Source organism: Lucilia cuprina, chromosome 2 (genome assembly GCF_022045245.1).
Source record: "Lucilia cuprina isolate Lc7/37 chromosome 2, ASM2204524v1, whole genome shotgun sequence".
NCBI lineage: Eukaryota > Metazoa > Arthropoda > Insecta > Diptera > Calliphoridae > Lucilia > Lucilia cuprina.
The window spans coordinates 36571951-36594286 of NC_060950.1; the positions used below are offsets into that span (position 1 = coordinate 36571951).

The 22336-nt window shown below is 29.3% G+C and overlaps 1 protein-coding gene across 8 annotated transcripts in view; it reads right to left on the reverse strand.

Annotated features, from left to right (window-relative positions):
• LOC111674912 (protein cappuccino) overlaps positions 1 to 22336 on the reverse strand; it is a 117625-nt gene that overhangs the window by 65239 nt on the left and 30050 nt on the right. For 3 of the 8 annotated variants that reach the window (XM_046947223.1, XM_046947224.1, XM_046947228.1), the window contains exons 2-3: positions 7406 to 7817; positions 3453 to 4073 (exon numbers count right to left, since the gene is read on the reverse strand). In XM_046947223.1, coding sequence (XP_046803179.1) covers positions 3453 to 4073; positions 7406 to 7817 — 1033 coding nt within the window. Of the gene's footprint in view, positions 1 to 1256; positions 1983 to 3452; positions 4074 to 7405; positions 7818 to 21722; positions 22128 to 22336 lie in introns of those variants that run through there. The other 5 variants (XM_046947234.1, XM_046947230.1, XM_046947239.1 and 2 more) reach the window with 3 other exon arrangements.

The window sequence follows — 22336 nt, forward strand, 5'->3', positions numbered from 1 at the left end:
GAAATAACTAAAAATCATCGTAATAACATTTACCGACTCTTTAGGGGGATAGTTTGAAAAAGAGAAAAAAGTTAAACTGCCGACTATTGGTACATTTACCCTATAACATAACATAGCTATTAAGACATGTTAGTTAGTTTGAAAGGAGGATGTAGGTTATATTCGAAGAAATATACTAAATCAACCATCGGACTTGTTGTGCGCCCGAATATTGTTATCCAATCTAAAGGAAGTTTATGTGAAGAGATCGAAAATAAAATTAAACTTAATTAGAATGTAATTCTTTATTAAATTTGTGCATTTATTCAGAGGTCTTAACTAAGGGGCTAATACTCATCATTGATCCCGTTTATAAATGACAAAATTCAACTTTCAAAATTTCATTAAAATCATAAAATTCAAATCATGTGTAAATTACATATATTACATTTCTTGTAAATTAGACTTCCCGACATCCAAAATCTTTGATTGGTTTTTTATAATTTATACTTTTAATATTACAAACTATAGAATAAGACTTCCATTAAACTTGCCAGACTACTATAAAGGTGTAAAAGCGAAAATATCAGGGCTATGTATTATTTAAGGTTTTATCGAGAATTAGTATTCGAATCTATAGCGATAATATAGTTCATCTAATAGTCTTCCTATTTCAAGGTGTTTTTTTACATTCATGAAGGTATATTAATACATGCTGACCAGTTTCGTAACTACCAAGATGTAAAGATAGATGGGATGGCGTTTTTTGATTCGGCAATTCATCTAGTGACGTAATCAATACACCGACAATCGAATAAAATAAGCCGAGCATATGATATTACTCACAGAAAACACATTGTGGTATATTGGGAATACTTAAACGGAATAAACCCTTCAAATTCCGAGGATAAGGCACGCATATCCCGGCATCCTTTTCAGTACAGAACTTATTATGAATTTTAGACATTTCACTGCATTTGTCTTTTAACCGACATTCTCTTTCTGCAAGTTTGGGTTAAAATTTTTTGGAATGATAATTTTTCGCGGTACAAGGGATTGTATACATTCAAGTCATTTTATGAAAAGGTCTAATATGTAAAATAAAATTGACCAACGAGGGATGGGTGTTATGAGGGCATGAATTTAGTTGGGTTCATGTGAAATGCAAAAAAAAAGTAAATAAATGATGAAAAAAATTATAAAAGTTAGTACTAAATGAGAACAAATCAAGTTCATGATGTTTCGGTTACAGTTTTGGTTTTTGTTTATGTTCCCACCTGTGGCTTCTTTTTCGGAATTTTTGCTCTTCTTGTTTTTCCACTTAAAATCGCTTGATATTATTTTCACTTGATAATTTTTTTTCTGTTTAAATTTTTTGTAATACTTGTTCTTGTTGTTGGTTTAAAAATATAATTATTTTATACTGTTCCCTGAGTACAATTTAAGAATTTATATAATATAATTTTTCTTTCAATCACTGATATTGTAGAAATTTTGTTATTTTCACTGATATTTGAAATATTTTAGTTGGAAACAAATTAATTAATTTAAACACTTTTTTGTACGGCGTATTCTATTTCTAATGGATTTTAGTTTTTTAGTAGATATATTTGTTTTTTTTTTTTTTTTAAAGAAATATGTATGTATATTTTGTTTATTTCTAGTCGTTTGTATAATTGTAAAATATATTTTTTTTTGTTGTTGCGTGTTTATTACTTTTTGTGTTTTTTTTATTTTATTGTTTGTTTTCACTTTAAACGCGTTCACATTTAACGTCGTTTTGTTAGTTTAGCGTTCCGGCTTCTACCAAATGTAAAATAAAACTAAAAAAGAATTTAACAAAAAAATTTTGGTTTATGACTGGAAGTTATTATGGAAATGGTTTTAAGCCTCTGTTCTCTGGATGGTTGGATGGATGAATGTATCGTAACTTATCGTTTTTTTTTTTGTAATGAGCGTGTTTGTTTTTTGTTGTTTGTGTTCATTGTTCATATGTGCATGTTGCTTCAGCTTCTTCTCCTTCTCTTACCCTCTATGAACAGTGGTATCAAAACATGTTTTGTTTGTTGTTATTGTTGTTCTTTTAATCAACTGCTTGGTTGATTTGGTTAGATGGAGATGAAGTGCAGTGTTGTACGATTATTGTGAAACCGGTTTAAACTCAATTTTATTCGAACTTTACAAAATGTTAGTACAATGACTGATCGTGAAATAATCTGAAAGTGTTTTTCCGTAATTTATGAAAAAAATCACTATGTATTTAACACCGACATCGTCGAAAGTATACTGTTGAATTTTGTTTACAAATCAAAAATATTATCTAAATTGTTGCACCCAAAAAAAAAAAAAAAAACCTTATAGCTTAATAAAGACACCGCTTTCGTTGTTTGAATTGGGTGTAGAAAAACCATTAGGGTGTAAATTCAAACATACTCCACAAACTCAGAGTCATAGGTCTAAACAAACTACACATAACTTTCTAAAGAAAAAGTTTATTACTGAACAACTTTATTAAATATTTTTCTAAAAATCGCTGATTTTCACTAAAGCCATACCAATTACTTAGCATTATAGAGTCATTATTTCCGACTTGTTGGAAGCTAGAATGTATTTAAGCGTGTAGAACTTTAAAATATTTGTCATTTTTATATATAAATATAAATAAGTTGGTTCGACTTTGGAATAGGTTTCCGATGACCTTCGGTTTAAAATGTTTTTTTAAATTATACAGACCTTCAAAAATAAAGAGAGTCTAGAGATAAATATATACTTTACTAAAGGTTTCAGATACACTGAACCTTTACTTTTAGAATTTCTAAATCAGTTTTTTTGAGAGATTTCAAAAGAGCTGCATTTTTGGGTATTAACAAAGATTTATAAAATTTTTACATTATCTAAAAGTCCAATGTGTAAAGAATAATATTTATCAGATGTTTCAGATGGTATAAACGAATTTATAAATAATGATTTTTGCGCAACGTCTCGAATTAGCCACACAACGCCATTTTATCACGATATCTAGAAAACCAGTTATAATTGGTCTCTGGATTAACAATTTGTAGACCCGTGTTATTTTAAGTAATAAAGAAATGTTAAAAGGTAACCATTGTTAAATATTATTCGAGCTCTAGCTTTCGAATCCGAATATGTATCTGTATATTTGTCATCTCTCAAACGATGCGTATTAATATAAAGAGATAAAGTTTTTTAATCGCTGGTGCCTTTGAGAGTTATATGTACCTATATGAGATTTTATAAAAATCTATTCCTTGGTACACTTTAATGTACATAGGTTGATGATGATTAAACAAAATATAACACTAAGTATTTCCAAGCCAGTTAGTCTTTCATAAGAGTTTAATTGTACTTCGTTTGTCCGACCCTCCCAACAGAAAACAAAAGCGAACAGTAAACAAAAATATACAAGACGTTACATTTTTGTTTATTTCAGTTAGCGTCTCTGTCTGCTTTACCATTTCTCTCATGCATAACATCATTGGGCCGATGTTGATGTGATTGTGGTTCCAGCAGCAGATCTATTGGTTTGTCTCTCTTCGCTGCTTTTTCAGAAGACATACATCTGTTATTTGATGTTGTATTTCCAGCCAATATTGGAATATTGCTATGGGAACGATCTCGTTGTGCGTTTCTTGCGGTTAATGCGATCGGCATATTTGTTGTTTCTACCGTTGTCGTTTCTCTGTCAACGTTATCAATATTTTGTTTTGTTTTTAATTTTTCTTCATTATTTGTTTTTATACACAATTCCGGCTTATCTACAGTTTCTTGTTTGTCGCCTTCTTCCTCTTGTTGGGTCACACATTCTAAAGTCTCTAGTTTTATTGTGGAATCGATTAATTTTTCTATAAACTCACGATGATCGTATTGTGCGTTATCGGTTTCATTTTGTGCCCTATTCATGGTGTCTGTGGTTGTTGTCTTTGATGCTGTTGTCGCTGGTGGTTTTGGTGCCGGACGTTTTCTGTGTATTGGCACTTTGTCAGTTCGATAGTTGTAGTTATCGTTTGATATGTTGCTTTTACATTTGATAAATAATTCAGAATTATCTTTATTTTGCGTTGAGCGTTTTCTTCCTGTTAGAAGTTTAAAGGAAATGATTTCTTTAAACAAATTGTGCTTCACATAAATTAGATATAAGGAGGGAGAGCATTAACAAACCACTTATATAAATTATATAATGTAAATGTATGAGAAATATTTCAAATCCATACATAAATACCATGCAAACAACAAATTCAATAAAGAACTACATTACATATTTGAATGATTTAAAATGAACAATTATTTAAAATGTAAGTATGTAGGTTAGGATAGTATGTTTTACCGTTTTTTTTTCTAAATTTCGTGAAACTAATAGGTCTATTAATAAACCCTTATATAACTAATCCAACCGGTACATTAAAAAATATTAAATTCTTTACGATACATCTTTGAGACTGTCAGGGTCAGGGAAGAACATTGTAGAAGAACATTTTGGTAGAATCTTCTTTTATGAATATACCTCATATTAGGGTTTATTAATAAATTTAATAATGGAGTGTAAATTAAAATTTTTGTTTTGAAACCTTTCCAGAATAAGCATTTCTTTGATATCGATCCTATCCTCTACACAACCATATCTTCCGATCAGGACTTTGGAGCTTATAAATACAGTAGTTTTCCGATTTAACGAACCCATATGTTGTCAGGCCTGTTCGTAAAATTGAAAAGTTCGTTATATGCAGTACTAAGTAAAACGTGGGTTTTTGGTAGGAAAATAATTAAAAATAGGTACATAAAATATTTTTTAAATGTATTTTATAAAAATTAATTCTTTTTTAATAAAAATAGCACAAAACACAAAATTCCGAATCTTATATACCCACCTTCAAACCATATTTGTGTCGAATTTAATCGCTGTATTTTTAATTCTGTCATGAGCTTTAAAGTTATTTCTCGAAGTTCATCTCTATACTCGTATTTTTAAGCGAGTAATGAGCGTTGTTGTAATTTTCTTGTTCGTTAAATGCGATGTTCGTAGAATTGAATGGACGTTAAATCGAAAAACTACTGTATATAAAATTTTATCGGCACAATTTATTATAATCCTTGATAATACTGTTGATTTTCGAAATTATCAGATTACTTTCAGCCCATTGGCTTAAACAGTAGTAAAAAGCACCATCTAGTTTTATTAGAATTAAATCATATTTGACCCTAAATTCTTTTCAAGACAGCCAGTTATCCATTAATAAGTTGCTTAAATACTAACATAAATCCTTTTTGTAAATTAAATCACTTGTTCTTTCATAACTTAACATACTTGGTAGTTTTTAAGTAAATTACACAAAATGTGAATACATAGCGATGAAATTCGATATAAAGAAGTTTCATTTTTTTCTACCAAAATTTTATGAGGATTGGATCATGTTAAATCCTACCTCTCATGTAAGGTCCTCAATAAAAATGACTTTAACACCCATTACTGGTTGTAATTCTGCATAAGTAAGTTTCTTCCTTTACCTTAGCCCCCATATAAGGTCCTCTTCGGATTGCCTTAAGATTAATAATATAGCGATGAAATTCAACATAAGCTAGTTTTTTACGAGTTGAAAACTTTCTATAAAATTGTGTAGCGGTGAAATTTGACAATAGTAAGTTTTTTACGAGCAGAAATCTTTATACTGAATTTAATGAGAATCGGTCTATAATAAGATGGAATAAGATTATAGCTATGAAATTCGACATAAGCCAGTTTCTTACGAGTCAAAAACTTTTTACCAAATTTTATGAGTATCGGTCCACAATTGACTTTGCTCCCCATATTAGGTATCCCTCAAAAAAAAAAAAACTTCAACGTTCTTTTATTACTTTAAAATACGAGTATGGCGCTGAAATTTGACAATAGTTAGTTTTTTATGAGCAGAAATCTTTATACTGAATTTAATGAGAATCGGTTCCTAACAAAACCTACCCTCCATAAAAACTGCTTTCATAAAATGACTATGACGTACATTACTGGCTTTAAAAAGCGAGTGTAGCTTTGAAATTAGATTTAAAGAACTAATTTTATTACAAGCCAAAATCTCTCTACCGAATTTTAGAGAGAATCGGTTCATAATTGCCTTCTTTTGGTGGCTTCTTTTGACCCAAAAGGCCAAAAACTTTTACTTTATTTTATTACAAGCCAAAACTCTCTACCGAATTTTAGAGAGAATCGGTTCATAATTGATCCCACCAATATGAACCAAATAAGGTCCCCTTTAGAAAATGGCTCAAAAATACAAGTTTAGGTATGAAATTATATTTAAGCCCTTTTCCAATTATCACCCTAATGTTTATAACGAAGCATTTGATTTACGGCATACGGTTTGATGATGATTATTATATAAGATTCAGCATAGCCGAATATAACACTCTTAATTGTTTTTATTTAATATTATTTTTATACTTTTGACAAATATGTATTTTATTAGTTTTAATAGTAATTAAAATTAATTAATTAATTTCATAATCCAGAATACGCTTTGAACAATGACAATTTAATTGCAATTAGCTTCTTTCTAATTATAAAATAAATTTTATAGTTTCAATGGAAAAGAAAACTTTTCAATATTCATTTTGATAACTTATTAAAACAATTTATCACAACAAGATGAAATGAGGAAAAGGAGGGAAATGAGATTGTTACGATTTTTCAATAAGTTGGGAAAGAAGGTAAATTTTTTTAGCACTAATATTTTTAAAATAGACGAACATAATTAGATACAGTGTGTAACAAAATAAAGGCAAATTAATTTAGAGTTATTGTTTACTGTTTAAAGAGACGCGTTAATTTTGAAAAATGTAATATTTAGCTAGACTCGCTAAATTGCTTCAGCTTTAGTAGTGTTTTTGAAATATTCTTTAATTTATGCTCTACGCATTCATTAAAAAATGTAATTGTTTCACACTGTCAATATGCACGTACAACCTTATATAGAAAAACAAAAAGACAACAACAGCAGCAATGCCAATAATGTCTAAATAATTGCAAAATTAAAAGTATGCCATAATAATTAATTTTCAAATGCACTTAGAGGGGAAAAAACTACTTAAAATCCAATTGAGAAATAACAACATTAAAAAGAGATAAAATCTTTTCGCAATATTGCTTCTTGTTAACATCTTAAGATGGAGGATGTGTAGGAACGAGTAGAAAGTAACAAGAGTAACAGGAAAAGGAAGTGTTTAAAATTTGAAACAGATTGAAAAATTGTAACATTAAGAAAAAGAGGGAAAAAATTATTAAAACAAATCGAAGCAAAAACAGCAAAACTAAAAACAAATTTGAACACTTTTTTTTGGAGGGTGGATAGTAGTACAACAATAATAATAACAATAACAACAAAAATAATAAAAGGAGGTATCAACAATAAAAACTTACGTATTTCCATTTGTTCGAATTCCAATTGACGTACAACTGCGTCATGTTTTTGATGCAATTCCGCCTCCTCATCAATGCTTTCTACACGACCAATTGTTTTCGATGTTGTTGCTGTTGCAGCAGCATTCGTTGTATTTGCCACATTTGTGCCGCCAACTTGTGGTAGATCTGCTGATGTTGGTGTCGTTGGCGTATTGCCTTCTTTTGGTGGCTTCTTTTGACCCAAAAGGCCAAAAACTTTTACTTTACTACCACGACGACTTCTTATTGAACCACCAAATGTTGTCGAAGACGATGAAGTCACACCACCGCCTCCTTCTCCATTTGTTGTCTTTGCTGCTGATGTCTGTGAGTTTCCCATTGTCGCAACAGAAGTCTGCGATGTTGAAGAAGGTCTAGTTGTTATACACAACTACAAATTGATGATTGGATTTAGAGCAGAGAATGTTAAGGACATGAAAAAATGCAAAAAAAGAGTAAAAACTTATTTTATTAGTTAAAAAATAACAAAATTGTGGAATAAGAAAAATACTAAGAATCAAAAATCAATTATAACTTTTCAATCAGATTATTTCGTATTATAACCGACTACAAAGTGGAGTTAGTTAAATATTTGCTGGCATTGTTTCAGTTGCGAAATAATGTTAAAAAAACTGAAAGTATATTTTAACAAACTTTATATTCATAAAAACATAAATATTTATTTTTATAAATTTTTTTAATTTTTCGAGAGTTAAAGAAAAATAATACAAAAATATAAATTCTATCATCAACCACTTAGATGTGGGGCTGTTTTAAATTTGGACAAACAAAATAATAATATTACAAGCGCGTGGGATATTGATGAAAAATCGATACTCTCCTGCAATGGTCAAGGGAGGAAGGGTAAAATGTCTACCAACTCGCAGCTAATATTGTATTCCCCTCAGACGGAAATTCGCAATGGTTTCTCTAAAACCAAGTTTTTATGTGCTCGCAAGTAGGGATGACAATCAGGACTGATTTTTAAAAATCCCGGGATTTCTAAATCCCGAAAAATAAAAATAAATTTTCAAAAAATCTTAATAATTTACCGACAAAAAGAACATTTTCTATTTCATATTACAATATGAATACATAAAGTATGTGTTTACTAATATAGAAAGCTTTTCCATAAGTATTTTGTGGAATTTTTGGAAATCAAATTAATTTAAAGTACTAAAAATAATAAAATAGTTATTTAAGTACACTGCTTTCTAGATACACCACTCTAGATACACCACTCATGGAAACACTACAAAACTGGTCTATATCAAGTATAGCCATCAGTGTTGCCACAACAATTTTTTTTTCAAACCAAAATTCGAATAAAAAATAACCAAATTAAGAAAAAAGTAAACAAAATTATTTTTATTTGTTTTATGTTAAATTTCGTCGCTAAACTGGTATTATGAAGACAGTTATGAGCTTTAATGTAATTTTCTGTACGGGATCTTATATGAGACGTATGGTCAATTATGGACCAATTCTCATAAAATCTGACAAAGATATTTTAGTTTCTTTAAACTTTGATTATATTGAATTTTGTTGCTATATGAGCTTTAAAGTCATTTTCAGAGGTGACTTTTTATGAAGGATAGGGTCAATTATATTCCGATAAATTTTGACAAATACATTTCCAATAAAACTTTTTTATATTGAGTTTTATCGCTATATATTATATTTTTACGCAATATAGTAATTTTCTGAATAAGGCATAGTATGGGGGCTAGGTGAAATCGTTGACCGATATTTCGCATTTTCTATACCAATCAAACTAGGTCAATTAAAAATATTTTGGCATCGTGTTTTCAACAATAAATATATGTCTCTTCGCAGATTCGTTAACAAATGCAATTAATATTTATTTTAAAAAATAACTGAGTTTTTAACGCGTTTTAGCGCAATTTAAAAATACTCCTCATATGTCTTTTTGGAAAACAATTTTAAATTATAAAATTCTTCCCATTTTCTGTACAGATTTGAAGATTTCGTTCGAAATTTGATGAGATAGTAGAAGTCAAAGGTCATGAGTATCAAATCTTTGCATATATCGCGATTATTGTTCGTCTTACGAGTTTAGATGTTATTACAACTTTTGTATACTATACAATTTCATTTTCCTTAGCTGTGTTACTTAAAACTATCAGTTGATTAATACTTGAAAGATATTGTGATACTATTTTTGTATCAATTAGCCGAAAATGCTTTATTTATTCTTATTAAATCATTTATCTTCGAATTTCGGCAAATTTGTATTTGTTTATGCAAAATTTCAAATAGGTATAGAAGTTGCAATTATACTTTAAATTTAAGTTGGAGGACATAATCTACTAAGTACGTAGACTATTCTCACCAATTTTTTTTTCGAGTTTGAATCGACCCAAAAAGTGATTTTAAGTTAAGTGATAGATTGACTAGTGTAAATAAAATAATATTACGGTGTTATGATTTTAATCAACTCATTTAATATGTGGAAAACTCATAGGTACTTTTGCTAAATCCTAACCAATTAAGATATCGAAAAATACCTTTGTGCACATAAGTATAACCACCCATCAAAATCTTTGCTTACAACGATTACCAGTAAGTACTTCATTAATGACTTACTTTGTAGGTAAAGTTTAAAAAAAAATCAAAATAAAGAAACAAACAAAAATAAAACAGTTACTTTTTCTGTTTTTTTTTCCTTTTTTTGTGAACACGATATCAAATGTCTATTTTTAGACAAACAGAAAATAAAATAGTATTTGTGTGTGAAAACTATTATTTGACGCACAATAAAACAACAAAGCAGTGGTGTAATAAGAGTAGCATTCAACTGGTAGACGGAAGGTATTGAGTTCAACCCCAGTCTGTGTCGACTTTTTATTTTTTCATAAATATTCTATAAATAACTCTACTAAAAACAACTTATTTCCAACCAAATAATATTGACTTACTTTTGGAACATCTCAAACAAAAATAAGTACTTTTTCTAGTAGAATGGTAAGTACTTTACCCGATGAGTTCTGGTGATTTTTCTAGTGAATTTGTAAGCAAATATTTTGCTGGGCAGTAGATGTACAAATTGCATTCCACATAAATATTACCAAAATTCAAAACAGGACGATATGTATATTAACATAATTAATTTAAAACTAGAGATAAAAGAAGTTTTTTTTTAATTTTATTTTTGGAATAAAAGCAAACAGCTTTTAGTTCAATTGTTTGCAAAAAATAACCAAAACGAAAAAATAATTCACATGTACACATGCAAAATAAAAATAACCAATTTTGGTTAATAATAACCAAAGTGGCAACACTGATAGCCATCGTAGTTCCAGCATTTGTCAAGCTATCAGCAATATTATTTCCAGTAATATATCGTGTATAGATTCTGATATACCCATATTTGATAGTATCAATGCCTATTTATTGTCCTTTTTTACCCTACACCACATTAGTGGGAAAGCCTTACAAAGCCCCCCTTCAAAAAATGACTTTAATGTCCACAATTCGATTAAAAAGACTAGTGTCATAACTAAATTCAGCATAAATACATTTTATGTAACCGTAAATTCATCCTCCAAATTTTATAAGGATCGCCTCAACCGGGGCACAGTGGTATAGGAAAAAAAAGAGGGAAATAATTCGGTAACTTCTAAACGGTTAATCCGATTTTAATGAAATTTGGTATGCACAAAAAGGAGGTGTTGTCGAGTTTAGGTTTTGAATTTGGACCTTATGGGCCAACCAGGGGCCCGGCGGGGGGTCCTCAAATTAGGACACCTCGGCTATGTTAAATTTTTAAAACGATCTTATTTCTTCATTTGAGTTCCGATTTAAAAAAAATTTCGTATATAGAATCTCATCGAGCACTATAAAAAATGTCGTCATAGCAGTAAATTATCTCTTATAGTTTAGGAGATATTCGCATTTGAAAATTAAAATTTTAAAATTTTTACCGTTCTTACTTTAGTTTTTTGATAATAGCGGGTCCAAATATTCCCGATTTTCGCCATTTCTTTTTTTATTCGCTTAACAACAAGTTTATATATCAAGCAGTGAAAGAATTATGTATCATGACTGAGTCCAAAGTTATAGGCATTTTAATTTAAAAAATTAAAAAAAGGCGATTTTTTGCCATTTTTTTGGGAAAAAAGTATCTTTTTCTTTTTAAGTTATGTAAAAAGTTTCTAAGAAGATGTATATAGAATTTATACTTTTTGAAAAGCTGACTTTACATAAAATACGATAAATGAAACAAAACCTAAAAATTTTTGATACCGAGGGGACCAGGTCCATCCAAAAAACCCTATTTTTTTATAGAAAATTCAATTTTGAGCAAAAATTCTCAAATCGCATAGTCGATATCAAATTATAGTGACCTGTTTTATATGACCCAATATGTTCTTAATCATTTTGTAACGGGTTTCGATAACCCCGCCCCTGGTATGGATATAATAGGCAAAAAACCAAAAAATCCCATTTTTGGGATTTTTTAAAACTTTTTTGGGAATTCCGGGATTTCTAATAAGAAAATTCGAACTTTTTATTTAATTTTAGATTTTGAGTAAAAAAATCTACCTAACTGTAAAATTTCATCAAAAAATATTCATAAATAAAATTTTTATTGCAATTTGAAAAATTTGTATCTTCGCAAAAACTGAATAAAAAACATTTTTTAATTTTTTTTAAAAAGTATTCCGCGAATTTTTTAATTTTCAAAAATTATATACAGTTTTGAAAAATAGACAAAATTACCTTTCCATTGATATATAACATGCCTACCTAATGTTTTTTAAGTGACAAATTAATTAGGGAAAACTCAACATCTTTTAGAGAATTTACCTAGTACTATTATTTTCATCCATACATTTGTTAGGCATGTTTTACTACCTAAATTTTTATGAATTTTTACAGCCACTTTTTACGATTAATCTTTTATTCTTTATCCCTAAAAAAAATTAACAAGTATTTATTTTATATAAAAATAGTCTTTATTTATTTTTTTTTATAAATTAATATAATTTTGTAAAATAATCGGTATCACAGTAGTCCATATCTAAAAGATAAAGTAAATCTTTAAATTCATGAATATTTTCAAATGCTAACGTTTTGTAGCAAATCCAACGTTTCCTTATAGTAGATAAAACAGGATCAGAAGATAGAATCAGATTATTAAAAATATCTTCATTTTGAGACTGCCTAGAACACTTCCTTGAGCTAAACTGATGAATATGCTTAAAGTCTCTATTCCTCGATTCTTGGGGTTCTTCCGTAAAGGCAGAATATTATGTTCTATGATGACCTTTCCATGACATAATATCTTGTGAACTGTAGGTGTCATTTCTTTCTAGGGATATAATTCCAAAAGTAATTTAGAAACTTTTGTAGAATACTCTCCAAATTTTGTTGCGTTCACTTTATGCTTGCTATTTATCGCCATTAGAATAATATTGACCTTTTGCAGTAAATCCATACTAATTCCGGTTATTTCGGAAGTAGTTTCAAAATGTTTAAAAAACGTCTAGCGGTATTACCATCGTTTGTGCTTCCATATCCTGTGAGTGGTTTATCAATATTTAATCCCATCCGCTTTTTAAATTCCTCTTGAATTCTTCGTTTCTCACTGGCTCTCATTTCCATTAACTCCTTATTGTTATTTGCACTTTTGTTTGCATTTTCCGGTATGCTTCTGTACTTTAAATCATATGCTAAATGTAGAAAATGTTCCAGAAATCGTATGCGAGCATGTAGGGGGGATATTCCAAATTGTAATGTTTCCTCATTTATTGATCTTTGCTTGGAAATATTCGAAAATTCTGATTTTTTATCACCACATATGTAGCAGTACCAAGTAGATGATGTTCCTGTAATGGCATTTCCAACTTTCCCATCAATCATTGTAAGTTTTAAATCATAGGACATCTTAAACGAATAATTTTCTATTTCGATTGTTATAGGTTCCAAGTTTTTAATTTCTGCTTCAATACGATTTATCAAATCTTGCGTTGTTGTTTTGGATTCCTTTATATACTCAAAGCTTATTGGCCTACAAAAAGCTTTGGATCCTGGAGTCGAATTCTTCCAAATATCATCGAAACTGGTTGATGGAGAATCGCTGTCAGCATACTTTCGAATTCTTAATGGAACTAGCGATGCCATAAATACACTTTTATACTCGGAAGATGATTCACTTGTGTTGATTTGGTGTGGGTATACTCTTTACAATTCTTTTCAGTCGTCTTGGTGATGCGGTTGGAAGAATATTTGCAATTTTTATGGCATCCAAAGGCTGTTTTTCTTTTCTTAACATTGCTTTAAAAGTGTCCGAAACTTCTTCGTTAGATAAGGTTTCTAGTGAAGTTGATAACCTTTTCCTCTTAGATTTTGAGCTCAAATCCTCATACTGCTTACAGGGAGCACCAACAGTTGATACGCAAATAGCAACTTCTACACATTCATCCAGCCAATCAGAAAATTTCGATCGAAATTTAGCAATGGAATACCGAACACTCTTCAGTTTTATATCAACTGATTTTATAAAATTTTCAATTTTACATATATCAGTTTTATCCACTTTATTTTTATGTGCAGTTTCAATATATTTCAATAAGAAGTTCACTTTATCTTGAAAAGGAGCTGAAGAGTGTTCAAATAAAATGGAGCACAAATCATTTTTTTTAGTACGATCGCCATGATTAGAAAATTGCAAATAATTACAAACAGATATAAACCTGTCTTATATATTAATTACAGGTACTTAAATTAAATTATTTTTTAAAGGGTTATGATATTCTACCTAATATGTCTAACGTATCCTTATGTAATGAATTTTTCCTCAATAGGTCACATTAATAAGCTACCTATTAAAGTGACCTATAGGGGTAAAAATCATTACAGTTTAAAAAATAATACCTGAAAATTTTTTAATATATGTAACAAATTTAAGAGTTAACGTTATGGATGAAAATAATAGTGCTAGGTAAATTTTCTAAAAGATGTTGAGTTTTCCCTAATTAATTTGTCACTTAAAAACATTAGGTAGGCATGTTATATATCAATGGAAAGGTAATTTTGTCTATTTTTCAAAACTGTATATAATTTTTGAAAATTAAAAAATTCGCGGAATACTTTTTTTTTAAAAAAATTAAAAAATGTTTTTTATTCAGTTTTTGCGAAGATACAAATTTTTCAAATTTGAATATGAATATTTTTTGATGAAATTTTACAGTTAGGTAGATTTTTTTACTCAAAATCTAAAATTAAATAAAAAGTTCGAATTTTCTTATTAGAAATCCCGGAATTCCCAAAAAAGTTTTAAAAAATCCCAAAAATGGGATTTTTTGGTTTTTTGCCTATTATATCCATACCAGGGGCGGGGTTATCGAAACCCGTTACAAAATGATTAAGAACATATTGGGTCATATAAAACAGGTCACTATAATTTGATATCGACTATGCGATTTGAGAATTTTTGCTCAAAATTGAATTTTCTATAAAAAAAATAGGGTTTTTTGGATGGACCTGGTCCCCTCGGTATCAAAAATTTTTAGGTTTTGTTTCATTTATCGTATTTTATGTAAAGTCAGCTTTTCAAAAAGTATAAATTCTATATACATCTTCTTAGAAACTTTTTAGATAACTTAAAAAGAAAAAGATACTTTTTTCCCAAAAAAATGGCAAAAAATCGCCTTTTTTTAATTTTTTAAATTAAAATGCCTATAACTTTGGACTCAGTCATGATTTTTACATAATTCTTTCACTGCTTGATATATAAACTTGTTGTTAAGCGAATAAAAAAAGAAATGGCGAAAATCGGGAATATTTGGACCCGCTATTATCAAGAAACTAAAGTAAGAACGGTAAAAATTTTAAAATTTTAATTTTCAAATGGGAATATCTCCTAAACTATAAGAGATAATTTACTGCTATGACGACATTTTTTATAGTGCTCGATGAGGAGATTCTATATACGAAATTTTTTTTTTTAAATCGGAACTCAAATGAAGAAATAGGATCGTTTTAGAAATTTAACATAGCCGAGGTGTCCTAATTTGAGGACCCCCCGCCGGGCCCCTGGTTGGCCTATAAGGTGCAAATTCAAAACCTAAACTCGACAACACCTCCTCTTTGTGCATACCAAATTTCATTAAAATCGGATTAACCGTTTAGAAGTTACCGAATTATTCCCCTCTTTTTTTTTCCTATACCACTGTGCGGGGGACTTGGGCGAAGCACAAATATAAAGCATATTTCTGAAAATTAGTTTTTTTCCAATAAAAAATAGGCCGAAATGTTTAAAATTTTATAATCCTGCTTATTTTTAATCAAAAACTATTAAAATTCTCTTATTTAATATTTTATAATGTATAAATTTAGCGGAAAACACTTAAACTTCGCGATTTTAAAATCTCCGGGAATTCATTTTTAAAATTCCCGGTTTTAGGTACTCTCAAATCCCGAAAATCCCGGGATTTTCGGGAATTCCCGTTTGGCATCCCTACTCGCAAGTCATGTATCGTTATCAAGAAGTTAGCAGAAAGGTAAAAGAGATGAATGTAATCAGAGGAAACTACAGAATCCCAGTAATGAAGAAGAAAAGGAATGGAGAGGAGAGGCGATTGACTACATAGCTGCAATCACTAACAAAATAAGGATAGACCAAAAATATGGTCTATCCCAGGACAATTCAAAGGAAATGTCGCATTCTTCCGAGAAGATGAATACTGGGAACAGATCTAGGGAGAACAAGAAAGAGTGTTATATTCGGCTATGCCGAATCTAATATACCCACCATAAAACAATTGTTTTAAATTAAAGTTAATTACAGATGGCGGTCCTTTATACGTACTTAGATCTTAAACTAAGGTCAATTATGGTCCAATCCCTATCGCTATCCCCCGATTTTGGCTTTCATAAAACTAATTTTTGTCTAATTGTATAACTATGCTACTACCTAGTCTTTTGAGCGTTTAAGCCATTTTCTATAGAATATATTGTCAATTATGTATTAATTATAATAAAATTTAGTTGAGAGACTTTTGTTACTATAAACCTATTTTATGTCGAATTTCGTCGCTATACTAAAAAGTCAGTTATGCGAGTTAAGGTGATCATGGCAGAACCGATTCTGATAAAATTTTATAGCGATATTTTGGTTCTTTTAGAAATTGTTTTTGTATAATATTATAACTATGGGGGTATTTTTAGATTTATTGTGATCGTTAAAGAATTTTTTGGAAGGGACTTTATATATGGACTAAATCTTAAAGTTATGTCATTCCCATAAAACTCAATTATGGTCCGATCTTCACCATCCATTAAAAAAATAACTTTTCATAAAACTTAATTAAGGAACATGTTATAACAATTGCTGTATAATTTAATAATTTATAACCCTTAACAGTATTTCGAGACACCATTTGTATGGGGACACCGATAGTTCTCATTTTCAATACTAAACAAAACTTATGAACGAATATAAGTGCCCCTATTAATGTTTACAACTCAACTCTTTTTATACCCTCTACCACCATAAGTGGCGATAGAGGGTATACACAAGTTTGTCATTCCGTGTGTAACACCAAGGAATATTCATCTGAGACCTAACAAAGTATATATGTTTTGGATCCTTATAAAATTCTGTAGATTTAGAAATGTTAATCTGTCTGTCTGGTTAAAACACGCTCACATTAAAACTAATCCAAACAAATGGACAAAATTCACTGGATATATTCACTATTATCCTAAGAAGTTTGGTATTAAAAATGGGCAAAATCGGTCCACACCGGAAAAAGTTATGAATCAAATTTAAAACAACCCTGAAAAAATAAGTATTTTTTACACATTCTGATGTAATTTTCTCGAAAACTATGGAAGATAATGCCATGAAAATCACCAAAAATTCGTTTCTACACAACAGCTTGCTGAAACTTGCCAGTATCGGTCCACAATTTCATATACCTCCCATACAAAATTATATATTCCCGGAAAATGGGTTTTTGGTTAATAATTTCCGTCGGAATGTTGAAAATTTTACAAATTAAAATCTAATGTCAATAGAATTCATCCAGAGGAAATTTTTTTTAGATGTGTCCATAATTGGACATAGCTCCCAAACAAGGTCCCCTCTCGAAAATCACTTAAACGCGCATAATTCATTACTAAATTAAGATATCCATATAAAATTTGGTACAAGTATTGCTTTATACAAAGAAGTATTACTATAAAATAATTTTCCGATCGGTACATAATTGATCATAGCTCCCATACAAAGTCCCCTCCCGAAGATCATTTAAACGCGCATAACTCATTACTTTATTAAGATATCGATATAAGATTTGGTACAAGTATTGCTTATATACATTTAAATATAACAGTGAAAGGTTTTTTCGATCGGTCCATAATTGGTCATAGCTCCCACACAAGGTGCCTTCCCGAAAATCACTTAAACGCGCATAACTCATTACTAAATTAAGATATCCATATAAAATTTGTCACAAGTATTGCTCTCACATAAAGAAATATTATTATGAAATTGTTTCCGGTCGGTCCATAATTGGTCACAGCTACCATACAAAGTCTCATTACTAAATTAAGATATCAATATAAAACTTAGTATAAGTATTGCGCATATGCATATAAATATTACAGTGAAAGTTTTTTCTGATCGATCCATAATTGGTCATAGCTCCCATACAAAGTCCCTTCCCGAAAATAACTTAAATGCGCATAACTCATTAGTAAATTAAGAAGTTCATATAAAATTTGGTAAAAGTATTGCTCATATGCACAAAAATATTATTGTAAAATTTTTTCCGATCGGTCCTAAAATGGTTATAGCTCACTTAAACGTACATAACTCATTAAAAAAATATATCCAAACATTTAGCAAAAATATTGCTCTTATATACATTCATAAATTACACTGAAAATCACTTAAATTCACAATATTCAATACCAAATAATTATATAGAAACAAAATTTTAAAATTTGTATCTTTATATACATAATTGGACATAGCTCCCATACAAAGTCCTTTTACGAAAATCTCTTGAAAGCACATTACTTATTACCAAATAAAGCTATTGAAAGATTTTTTGCGATCGGTTCATTACATGGGTGCGGTCGGTCCCATACAAGGTTCCCTTCAGAAAATCACTTAAACACACATTACTTGTTAGTAAATGACGATACAAAATTTTACTGAAATATAAATTTTATGTACAGAAATTTAGCTTAAAGAATCTTTTATGATCGGTCTATAATTAATCATATGTCTCATACTCATACTAGGTCCAGTCCCTAAAAACGCTTAAATCGTATTTGACTAGTTGCATTTTGAAAATCCTTAAATTTTTAATATTTTTGTCATTTACGAAAAAAAATCATACACTTTTCACTTTATTTTGTGACAAAAAACACTTTTTAGGCAACATCAACATACCAGTAAAATATTTTCAAATTTTGGTAATGAGTATTGTAGGTAATGTAGTTATTTCATACATTACTGGGTAATGAGTTGTCGTTATCAATAACATAAATTAATTGTTTTTAATAAAATTTATAATCAATTGTCTATAGCGTATGTCCAATAAGGAATTAAATATTATTTCTAACCGTAGTCGATTTTGGAAATTTTTTTATTAAATGTTGATATTTACATTTGTGTGGAAACCATTCCAGATAGAATGATAAAATTACTTTTTAATGGGGCATTAAGTAAGAAAATACACTAGCAAACATAAAAAATAACTGTAAAACTAGTTTTTAATACAGAAAAGTCGTGTAGTGAGATTTGTAACCAGTTATTTTTTGGTCATCGTCGAACAAAAATAAGTAGTTATTCACCTAAAAAGTAACTACTTTTGCTGGGATAATTACAAAAAAAAAAAAAAATAAATAAAAAATTTGAATTGTTATGTTGTTTCAACTCAACTGAGTTGACCAAACATTATCAATCTTTTGGGAACATCCATATCAGAATAATACATCTAAGGGAGGCAAAACCAAGAATATTAATACGAAGACGTGCACATCGACCAAATCAACCTTAAAGGAAACGTCTACAAATTGGAAAAATAAGGGACAGAGAACTGCAATCTTTCGCCAAAGTAACCACAGGACGGTCTTTGATATGCAGCAACAACTAGGAAAACACAACAAGCAAAATTCTAATAGACTGGTAGAATGTGGTAAAATATGTGATCAAAAATCATATAGTCGACCATGTTATCGCGTCTAAAAGCCAATGGAAAGATTTGGATCACATGAATACACTTCCATCTTAAAGAAAATAGAGGGTTCATCTTGTGCTCTCAACTTTGCTCAGTTTACATAAAAGAATGGTGCGATAAATACAAATGCTTGGCAGCCAGAATTTTAAAGTGGTCATGGAGAAATGTAATGTCGTTTACAGTAAAGAGGATCCTAAAAACACTTTGCTAGTGTTTATAGATTTCCAAGGGCTATTCTTGTCAATAGCAAAAGGTATGGCATCTCCAAAATTGAAGAGTTATCTATTGGCAAGCCTGTATATGACGGTAGATAATGAAAAAGTTTTTTTCCTTTCTTACTCCAAAAGTATAAAGAAACAAGTAAGAGTGTTATATTCGGCTGTTTCAAATGCCCTCCAGTAACAACTTATATAATTTTAAATGATCAAATATTTTTAAAATAAGTTTTCTCATGTTTTTGAAAAGAATGTTCAACTTCACATAAAAAGGACTAGCAATAGTCGACGTTATACCTCACATACGAATTAAATATAATTCGTATTTGTGGGTGCAAGAAACCTAAAATTTTTCATCCTCAACTTTGTTGTCTGTGAAAATTTGGGTAAAAAAATTGGCGGATTAGTAATATGGTCATATATTCGGAAAATCATTACAGGTTGAAACCTAAAAATTTCACGAGCAATATCGAAATTATTATGAAATATTTTAAAATATCTGCATCAGTCATTTTTGAAGTTACAGTAAAGCTTAGATATATGGATCTATATAATTAATAATCATAATTATAATAAAGTTTTTATGTGGAATAAATAATTTATTTTAATAAATAATTTATTATAAATTTTGAAAAATAAGATGTAATTTATGTTGAATCCCCTTTTTCGGCGGGTCGGGAGTCTTGGTGGTTATCATTTTACTGTAGACATTACTTAGAAGTTCCTTTAAAAGATACATGAAGTCATTAGAGGGACTTTAAGTGAATATATTATCCAACATTTGGAAGCAATCATGAAAACGATATGTCTATGGGATAAAACTCTTGTATTTTGGAAGACTCAATTTGTTTATCAAAATTCAGAAGATATAGATTTTTAACTTAAGATTAAGAACATTTTATATTTGTCATAACCGTTTAGATAAAATTGACATAACTCTATAGCATAACCAAATATAAAAAACTTTAAATGTGAGAGAAAACTTTAATTGTGTTGGCTAGTGTAATTTCAAATTAGTAAATATTTATTTATGATATTTTCACACCTATCAATGAGCAATTGTTTCTGCTTGGTGGATATTATTTTCAAAAATTAACTAAATTTATTTGCATTATAAAAATAAACATTTCTTAGTTGCGATAAGAAATCTTTGTAAAAAACACTAAAAACAACAATGAAAATATACATTAATAACAAAGTGGCACGTGACTCACACATTTGTGTAAACATTAATGTTTTTGGTCAGTAACATCAGTAAAAGTTTGTTTGAATTTGTTTTCATTTTTTAGGTTTGGTGGTTGTCATGACGTCACAAAAAAAAAAAAAAAAAAACAAAAGAATACAATATAATTTTTTTTATTTCACACATAAATACATACATATGTATTTATATTTAATTTATCGAATCATGTTTGTATGTACTAAGAGGGGGTTTTTGACACATTTTGCACTCATTATAATTAAACTAATTGATGTATAAATTTCATTTCATTCCAAATGCAATTTGATAAAATGATCCAATATCGAGAAAGTTGAATTAGAGATTTTTAACTGTCATAATTGCGGTTGCTTCCGGTGCAATTTATTTGCAATTTCAACTAAATTTATTTGTTTTTTGCTTTAATGGCAAGAAAATCACAAAATACTTGGGTGCGGCACACACGCACTGAAACGACCACAAAAATATAAAAATGAAAATAAAATTAAAACAAATGAACAGAATCACAGCTCAAATGCGACAAGTTCGTGACATGAGCAATTTCCTTTAATTTTTGTTTAATTTTAACCATCACAATATATGTACATACATACAACTTCAGGAGGAAAACAGAATAAAATATGAAATTATAACAAACTCACACATAAACTTTGTTGTTAAATTGTTAAAGTAAATTCATCACTGCTGCATGTGGCAAACACGCAAATCTGCACAACACAACAAATTTAATCACACTTTTCTAATTCTAATTCTCGTTCTCACTCTTCCCCGTTTCACACACTCACGGAAAAGCCAAAAATGAAAAGAAAAAATCACTGAAAAATGGCGATATTAGTGTTTGTTAATTACATTTCCGTTTCTTTTGATTTTGATTATTTTTGGCAGAAATTTATGGGCACGTGTGAGTAGCGAGATTTTCATTTTCTTGTGATTTGTATGATTTTAATTTGAATTTTTATCCATTTTTTACAACAATCAATCACAATTACTTTGAACTATTTTTCGCGTGATACTTTCACATTTTACAATTTATTTATTTGTCATTAATGTGTCTGTCCAATATTTAATATTGTTCGTATTTGTTTGTTTACACGTTCAGTACATTGTCACTGTCAAACTGTTATCTTTAAGTAAAAAAATATATATATACTAGCTATACCCAGTGTGCTTCGCTACCCTCATCGTAGTGGAATAAAATAAATATCATTATTGTAAATGTATATATATCTGCAATATCAATAATTCTAGTCTCAAT